This window comes from Eurytemora carolleeae, unplaced genomic scaffold (assembly GCF_000591075.1).
Source record: "Eurytemora carolleeae unplaced genomic scaffold, Eaff_2.0 scaffold2082, whole genome shotgun sequence".
Classification (NCBI taxonomy): Eukaryota; Metazoa; Arthropoda; class Copepoda; order Calanoida; family Temoridae; genus Eurytemora; species Eurytemora carolleeae.
In genome coordinates this window covers 23,608-32,052 of record NW_019398365.1, presented here as the reverse complement: position 1 = coordinate 32,052, position 8,445 = coordinate 23,608, and the positions used below count along the sequence as shown (strand labels likewise).

Genomic DNA, 8,445 nt, shown 5'->3' with positions numbered 1-8,445 from the left:
TATCATTTTATTTGAATCATTATTTCCGAAAATAGCACCCTATCGACCCCCCTTTTTTTCAACAGTTTGCGCCCCTGCACTTTTCAAGGTATATCCTGGCCAGAACACCATTCAGGGATATACTGGACTTACTTTAGAAAAAACTAGATGTAAAAATAATGATCTGTAAGGAAGATATACCCCTTTGGTGCTGAGTGACCAACTCCTTTCTGTTAAAATGGAGGGTCATTTAAGATAAAATAGGGATCCCTTTAAGAAGGTGTTTAAAAATGTCTTTTCATTTCATACTTAGATTGTAAAAAGTGACAAGTGAGAAGGATTTAAAGTTTATGTAAATTTAAGTATGTATTGTGTGTCAGTTATTCCACCGCATGCCCTGATTGTAGGAAATGTCTAATTCAACTTGAAAAAAGTTAAATTGAAGTTTTAAGTTTAGATTGTGGAAGTTCTTGTGCAGAATGCTATTCAACAAAGTTTATAATTACAGAATAAAGTTAAAGATTATAATTTAAGTAATATTTTGATATATGAATAAAAAAATGTTTTTGAGAATAAAAAAATACAAATTTGTCTTTCAGTTTGTGTATATATAAAGAGGAAAAGTTTAACTTGAACAAACTGGTATATATAATTTTTTTGTTTCTGGATTTTTTTGCATCTCAAACTTTTTTTTTGGTAAAGTTTCTTTATGAAATTTTATGATTTTTGGTGTTACTTTAAAATTTTTATTGAAAAAAACTCTAATTTTAACACAATTAAAAAACTAAAGATAAAATTGTATATTTTTTAACTATTACCTGGTATATTCGACTCTTCAGTTGATACTGTTTTAATTGATGTTGGTAGTCCCACTACACTCCTAGACAAACATATATTGAGTTGAAAATATCAAAAATTATGTAGAGATATACTGAAATGTATGTCTATTGTCTAAGGCTACATAACAGCTTCAATGAGTTGGTGAGGCAAAAACAAAGGCCAAGACGTTGCGACACTTTAAAGTCGCGGCTGTCTAAAAAAAAACTTGGTGACTAAATTTCAGAGTTGTCAATATTTTAAAGTCTCGAGAAGGCTGAAAATGCCTTTCTTAACAAAACATAACATGTAATGGATTATTTTGTAAATCTCTTGAAGATTAATATTGAAAAAGAACCCTTGGTTTCTTGTAGCACATATTTTGATGCTTGATATTTCATTATCTTTTAAGAGTCATAAATTGTATTGTATTGTATGTAGTTCGCTGGAATACCTATTATTCGGTTGAATACCTGTTGTTCGGTTAAATAACTGTATAGTTTAGTTGAATACCTGTTGTTCGGTTGAATACCTGTTGTTCGGTTGAATAACTGTATAGTTCGGTTGAACACTTAGTATTCGGACTCGGTTACATTGAATACCTATAGTTCAGTTGAATGACATTATAGTTCGGTTGAATACCTATAGTTCAGTTGAATAACATTATAGTTCGGTTGAATACCTGTAGCTTAGGTAAATACCTGTAGTTTGGTGGAATACCTTAGTTCGATTGAATACCCATAGTTCGGTTGAATAACGGTAGTTCGTTTGAATACCTGTAGCTTAGGTAAATACCTGTAGTTCGGTGGAATACCTGTAGTTCGATTGAATACCCATAGTTCGGTTGAATAACTGTAGTTCGTTTGAATACCTATAGTTCGGTTGAATAACTGTATAGTTCGGTTGAATGCCTGTAGTTCGGTTGAATACCTGTAGCTTAGTTAAATACCTAGTATTCGGTTGAATACCTGTAGTTCGGTTGAATACCTGTAGTTCGGTTGAATACCTGTAGTTCGGTTGAATACCTGTAGTTCGGTTGAATAACTGTAGTTCGGTTGAATACCTGTAGTTCGGTTGAATAACCGTTTAGTTCGGTTAAATACCTGTAGTTCGGTTAAATACCTGTAGTTCGGTTGAATACCTGTAGTAAGGCTGAATAAAAACATCATATTCAGTATTACTCTCTAGTTCAACAAGTGTGTATGTGTCTGTCCGTGTGTCTGTCACCACCAAACTTCTGAACAAAGGAGCAGAAATTAGAATACTGATTGATTAGATTCATAGAATTCTATGAAAGCCCAGTGGATTATAGAATAGATAGAATAGATACATTAAATTTAGTAATTAAAATCAGATTAAAGTCCTTTATTTAATTCTTTAAAAAAAAATTAATTAACACCGCCTTTAAACTCTTTAAAATATATTTTTTTCATCTGAACTTAAAGTTGGTCTATATCTAACAAGACCTGATATGTATTTAAAGCTGGTCTATATCTAACCTAAAGTCCTGATATCTATTAAAAGTTGGTCTATATCTAACCTAAAGTCATGATATCAATTTAATGTTAGTCTATATCTAACCTAAAGTCCTGATATCTATTTAAAGTTGGTCTATATCTAACCTAAAGTCCTGATATCTATTTAATGTTGGTCTATATCTAACCTAAAGTCCTGATATCTATTTAAAGTTGGTCTATATCTAACCTAAAGTCCTGATATCTATTTAATGTTAGTCTATATCTAACCTAAAGTCCTGATATCTATTTAAAGTTGGTCTATATCTAACCTAAAGTCCTGATATCTATTTAATGTTGGTCTATATCTAACAAGGAAGCCATGAATCAAGGTTCTGCCACCAATACTTCTCCAGGTTATCTCTACAGAGCTCGAACTAAATCAAAATTAAATTAATTTAAGAAAATAGAAAACATAATTAAAATGTTTTTCATAAAACAAATTAAATGAATTTGAACCTGAGAGATTTGATAGATTTAATTTCTACCAGTTGTTGTTGAAGCGCTACCCTGGCTTCTTCTAAACAGAAAAAAGTATCAAAAATATTAATTTAGATATTTACAAGAAAAAAATTAATAAACAGATGTTTAAAGGTTTTTATTTAATTGAATCCACAAATATCTTTTTACCGTCTTCTGATTTAAATCAATATGAAAATACATTCCTTTAGGTATATAACAACTTTTATTTAATCTCTTTTAATTCAATTTATATTTGCCTTACCGGTTGGTTTTTTGGTTTCTTAGAAAAGAAGTTATCTTTAAGTTGATTTACTCATTTGTATTATACAAATAAACGTAAAATGGCAAACCCAATTTTTGGGGGGATTTTTTTTATACAAATGTTTCTTTATGGTTGGTCAGGAATAAAAAATGGTCCCTCAAAAATGTTTTCTTTTCAAACTTTCAAAATGCACAATGAAAACCAGAAAAATTTGCAAAGTTTAAAAATTTTGCACCAAAAATTTAGGATGAAATTAAAATAAACAGCAAGAATATTGTTAAAGAGAGCTTCTGAATGCCTAGAAGAGATTAAAGTAACAATCATATATATTTTTGAAAATTACCCAAATCTTGTTCTTCTGAATGTTTGTAAACATTAATATGAGCTGCCGACATCTTCTGACCAATCTCAGAACTGTCGTAAACTGAATAAAAACATTTCAATGATAAACATTAAATCTACAATAATAAGGAGTATTTCTACCCCCCTACTCCTTTCCCCTCTATCTGTTATATTTTCCCCCCATATAACTTTAAAGCAGCTTGCACAAGAACTGTCTTGAACGCTCAAACTTCTTCAATTTTCAAACTTTATAAATTTTATTCTTTTTTAAATTCATAGATTAAGGTCTAGGTTTCATATAGGTCGGAACAGAGTTGATAAAATATAAGAAAAGTCTATATTCTTTTAATTTATTCATAATAAAGCTATTTGTCTAAAATTGGCAAATTCAAAAAGCCGTTAACGGAGGGGTTAAGAATAATCCAAGATATCAAATGGAAAAATATCTATTTACCTAAAACATGCGATTGTGCCATCGCTGCTCCCACTTCGTTAACTGCAGTACAAACAAACCGACCTAAAATTAAAAACAACTCTTTAAGATGATATCTTTTGTGAGACAGCATTTCTCCAGAATTCTTTAATTAAAGAACATCTATCTATCTCTCTATCTCTATTCCTATCTATCTATCTATCTATCTATCTATCTATCTATCTATCTATCTATCTATCTATCTATCTATCTATCTATCTATCTATCTATCTATCTATCTACCTATTTACCTGTGTTCTCTACCACAGCCTGTTTTATCTTCAAGGACCCGTCCGCTGTAACGTAAACATTTCCGTCCTTTAATCCCGGGAACAGGACACCGTTGTCCTCCTCCTTACTCCAGAATATGGTAGGGGACGGCCGTCCTGTTAGCATTTAAAGTTATTTTTGGTATTTTTGGAACGGAAAGAACAATAAAATTTGTGACTATTGTGAAATGCTAGAATTGAATAGTTTTCAAGCTAGAAAACCGACGATATCTTCCACATATTAGATCAGCTAAACGTTTAAACGTTTTTAAATGGAAGTCTCATGAAATTGTTTATTATCGTTCATCATGAATAAAACAAAAAAAATATATCTTTTGGATTGATACGAAACCCATATTTAATAATCTTTTACTTTTAAGGTCTATTCTCATTTATAAAATAAGCTTTGACCTGTAGCGAGGCAGGTCAGCTTTATCTCCTCTCCAACCTGTATTTGAACATTCTTCTCCGGGCTAACCGTTAGTATAGGAGGCTCCTAGAGAATAGAGATAAACAATCAATTGGGAATTGACAATATAATCTTTACAAACTAATACTGAACAAAGAGATTTTTAGAGTTTTGAGATGTTAATATCTGGGACCCAGGTTTATGAGAAAAGTATAGTGAGTTGACAAAAAAGAAACTGGCGGCCAGGCAAAGTCGGGTTCGAAGGGCAGATATTAATTATTGATCTATCATTTTGACTATGAAAACAGAGAATGTAAAGATATTTTTATTCTTCAACAGCTTAATCTGTTTAAAATAAGAATAAATACAGGGTTGTTAAATGTTTTCAAAAACAAACATTTTTTAAAAACTCAGTTATTGAAAAAAATTCTTAGTCGTTTTTCAAAAAAGTGGAAACGATCCATCCCTGTTCACAAATACATGGTGATCTACTCCAATATTTTCCATAACTACATATATGGAGTATATACTCCAACATTCTCCACTTATACATGGAGTATTTACTCCAATATTCTAGAAATATACATTACATGGAGTATCTGCTCCAGTTGATTTATCTGACTACCGATGATTCTCCACAAATACAACTATTCTACCACTTTTTCTCATATTTTGCCTTAATTCTCAATATCACCCCACGTATGTTAAAAATGTTGAAGTATATACTCCATGGTGTAGAATGGGTAGTCTAAATAGAAAAGATTTAGTTTTAACTCCTAAAGAATGGGATTAGAATATAGAACTAGAATTAAATAAAATAAACAAAACATTTTGCAAAATTAACAAACTCAGTCTAAATATTTAGACTGTATGCAGTTCATTACTCCAGTAAAAAGAAAATAAAAGTAAGAAAAGGGGAAACATCCGAAAAATGGGGAATTGAAAATCAATCACCATAGTATACATTTTGTAGAGGAGAAGAAAGAGCAAGGCTGAAAAGGGGAAAGGGAATGNGTACAAACTGGGACCGGAAGGATACAAAATAAACAAAATCATGAAGTTTGAATAATTAAAATTTTGATATTTTAAAAATGTTGCCTCTTGAGAAATTAAAACCGCCTAAAGGCCACAATATTTTGAAGAACGTATTGACAAAGCTGACCCACTTCTTTTTAACCGGTGGTGCACTAGAGAATTGTGTTAACTATGCCAAGGTAGTTCAACTACCTATCGTTAATCATCAAACTCTGGTTCCTGTGAAACAACGTAGTTCAACTACCTATCGTTAATCATCAAATCTGGTTCCTGTAAAACAACGTAGTTCAACTACCTATCATTAATCATCAAATCTGGTTCCTGTAAAACAACGTAGTTCAACTACCTATCGTTAATCATCAAATCTGGTTCCTGTAAAACTAATAAATAAAACTATACCTGTACAATTAGTTGAACACTGCCAGAGATTTTTCCAATTGTGTTTTCAGCTGAACATTCGTATTCCCCTAAACAAAAATCAAAAAAATTTAAAGGATGGTTTTTATTCAATAATCACGCACCTCTGCCCCTTTAGTAAAAGTAAATTCAACCGATATGAGGCATAAAATCTGACCGCGTCAACCTTGTTGCACCGGCTAGTCCTGTTGATTGTCTTCTTTATTAATCCAACGTCAATCCGGTGCAGTACAAACTGGGACCGGAAAGGTTGACCCGGATCGGAAATTCAAATGTACTACGGCTGCCCGTGTAATTAAACTCAACAAAAAAAAATAGAATTTAGTTCATTAATGCGATCAATCAGTAGAATTCCATCTGTTGGCATACAAGTTTGATTTACCTTCATCATTGGGATGTATATTCTCTAGGAGTAAACCTTTACCGTTCACAGTCTAGAGATTAGTAAATATGATTTATGTACAGATAAATATGATTTATGTACATCTGAATTTGATTTCTGTACACGTAAATCTGATTTCTGTGCATGTAAATCTGGTTTATGTACATGTAAAAATGATATATTTATATGCAAACCTGATTGATATAAACATGCCCACAACCCCACTCTGGACTACTTATTGTTGTTTTATTATACGAAAAAGTAAAAGAAAAAAAACATTTATATTTGATCGGAAAATTGGAAAGTACAGCTTGCTCAAGGACTCAGCAGTTAAATCAGAGTCAAATTTCAAATAACAATTAAGGAAACGTCTTTAAATACTTCATTTTCGACAAAAGTTGTAAAATGACATTTTGATTCACTGTTTCGTGGAGGAGATGATGAGTAAGGTATTTGTCCGAACTAAAAATATGCAAAGCAGTGAAATTCCCTTTAAAGCATAGATCTGCTCAGTCTGTTGACATTTTCTTCCTGTTTATTTTTCAGGCAGATTAAGGTATATTCAGGCAGTTAATGGGATTTGCTTCAGGCCGATTCACTCAGGCATATTATAACAGAGGGGTTGACAGGGAGAATTTTTCAAATTAACGTTGCTGACTTTGATTTTAATATTTTTAGGATTTCTGAAAATAAAAACATATTTATTCCTTGGCTCTGTTCTCATCTAGTTCACCCTTATTTCTGCTCCATCTAGAAACAAATAGTTAAAAAAAATGAAAAAGATAAGTTCTGTTTTTTTACCCACCTAACCCTTGGTGTAGGATCTCCCTGTACTATACAGTCTAGGAGGATATCAGATCCAACAACCCCAGTTCGGAGGCTTGGCGGAGGCTGAATAAAGTATGGAGGCTCTAAATAAAAAAATCAGATTCTTTAGAAGCCATCTTTGTGATTTCAACCTTCCATTTAAAAGGAAGATTGCCCGATTCACAATGGTACCCTTCAAACATTTATCTGATTAATAATGTAACTGTAAACTGAATTGACTCTTTGCAACAAACTCTGATTTTATAATCCCTATATTTTTGCTAAGCAATTTCGTAGACCTTGGATACTTCAAACTATGAAATCTGTTAGATCAAAAAATCTAAGTTTGAAAGGAATTGAGTTTTTGCCACAAACTTAGATTTTCTAATTCTAATAATTTAGCAACCAGTTTTCATAGACCTTTTATATTTCAAACTATTAATTCTTGTAGATCAAATAGTCTAACTTTGAAATATCAAAGGTTTACACCATCAGGTTGCAAAGATATAGGGGGGGAGAAAATTTTAAGTTTGTTGCAAAAACTCAATTCCTTTCAATGGTTTTCACTATCAGGTTTACAAGATATATGGATTAGAACAAAGAAACGATTCCTTTTCTTCCTAAAACAGATATCTGCAAGTCTTTTAAAGAGAACACAACATTGAAAATATCTGAAGTTTTATGTTTTATTGATCAGACTCAGCTTACAAGGTTACTATTGTGAATCCGACATACAAGGGGGGGGGGGAATACCGAGTTCAAAATGTCCTTGACATTACGATTACAGTTCCTTTAAGAGAAGGAGCTGATCTAAAAAATACATATTTGCTTCCTGCTATTTATTTTTTTACATTTGTTTGGTAAAGAAAATAAATATATCTAATCTCTATTTACAGTACAAGTGTTTACTGATTAATTACATACTGATACATGTAGACAAGAATATATTGTTCTATCCATGGAGACCATTTGTATTTAGAGAAGTAAAGACAGTTTATTAGATTGGAACAAGGTCCGTAGAGGTAAAGTGCGTTAACTCAGGAAGGATTTTAGGTTTGGAGATTGTTAGTGGATGGAGGTTGGAGGATGTAGAATATGGAGGCAGAGGATTTTCGGAGGTTAGAGTATAGATAACTAAGCTAAGCTAGGGGAGCTAATTTATTAGAGGCATACTTACATGAGTGGACGTTACTGGGAAAAAGTTTGAATGGGAAAGGTTATTGGAGGCAGAGAGTGGCAGGATGTTAGAGAAAAGAAGGGGCGGGGGGGGTGGGATGGG

The 8,445-nt window shown here is 32.0% G+C and overlaps 1 protein-coding gene across 1 annotated transcript in view; it reads right to left on the bottom strand.

Annotated features, from left to right (window-relative positions):
* Positions 1–797: 797 nt before the first annotated feature.
* LOC111717276 (roundabout homolog 1) overlaps positions 798–8,445 on the bottom strand; it is a gene marked incomplete at its 3' end in the record, with an annotated part of 29,650 nt that continues 22,002 nt past the window's right edge. The window contains exons 8-19 of the mRNA XM_023492779.1: positions 7,165–7,270; positions 7,067–7,109; positions 6,360–6,411; positions 5,960–6,027; positions 4,528–4,612; positions 4,099–4,233; positions 3,830–3,892; positions 3,377–3,457; positions 2,769–2,829; positions 2,582–2,686; positions 1,937–2,032; positions 798–859 (exon numbers count right to left, since the gene is read on the bottom strand). Coding sequence (XP_023348547.1) covers positions 798–859; positions 1,937–2,032; positions 2,582–2,686; positions 2,769–2,829; positions 3,377–3,457; positions 3,830–3,892; positions 4,099–4,233; positions 4,528–4,612; positions 5,960–6,027; positions 6,360–6,411; positions 7,067–7,109; positions 7,165–7,270 — 957 coding nt within the window. The remainder of the gene's footprint in view (positions 860–1,936; positions 2,033–2,581; positions 2,687–2,768; positions 2,830–3,376; positions 3,458–3,829; positions 3,893–4,098; positions 4,234–4,527; positions 4,613–5,959; positions 6,028–6,359; positions 6,412–7,066; positions 7,110–7,164; positions 7,271–8,445) is intronic.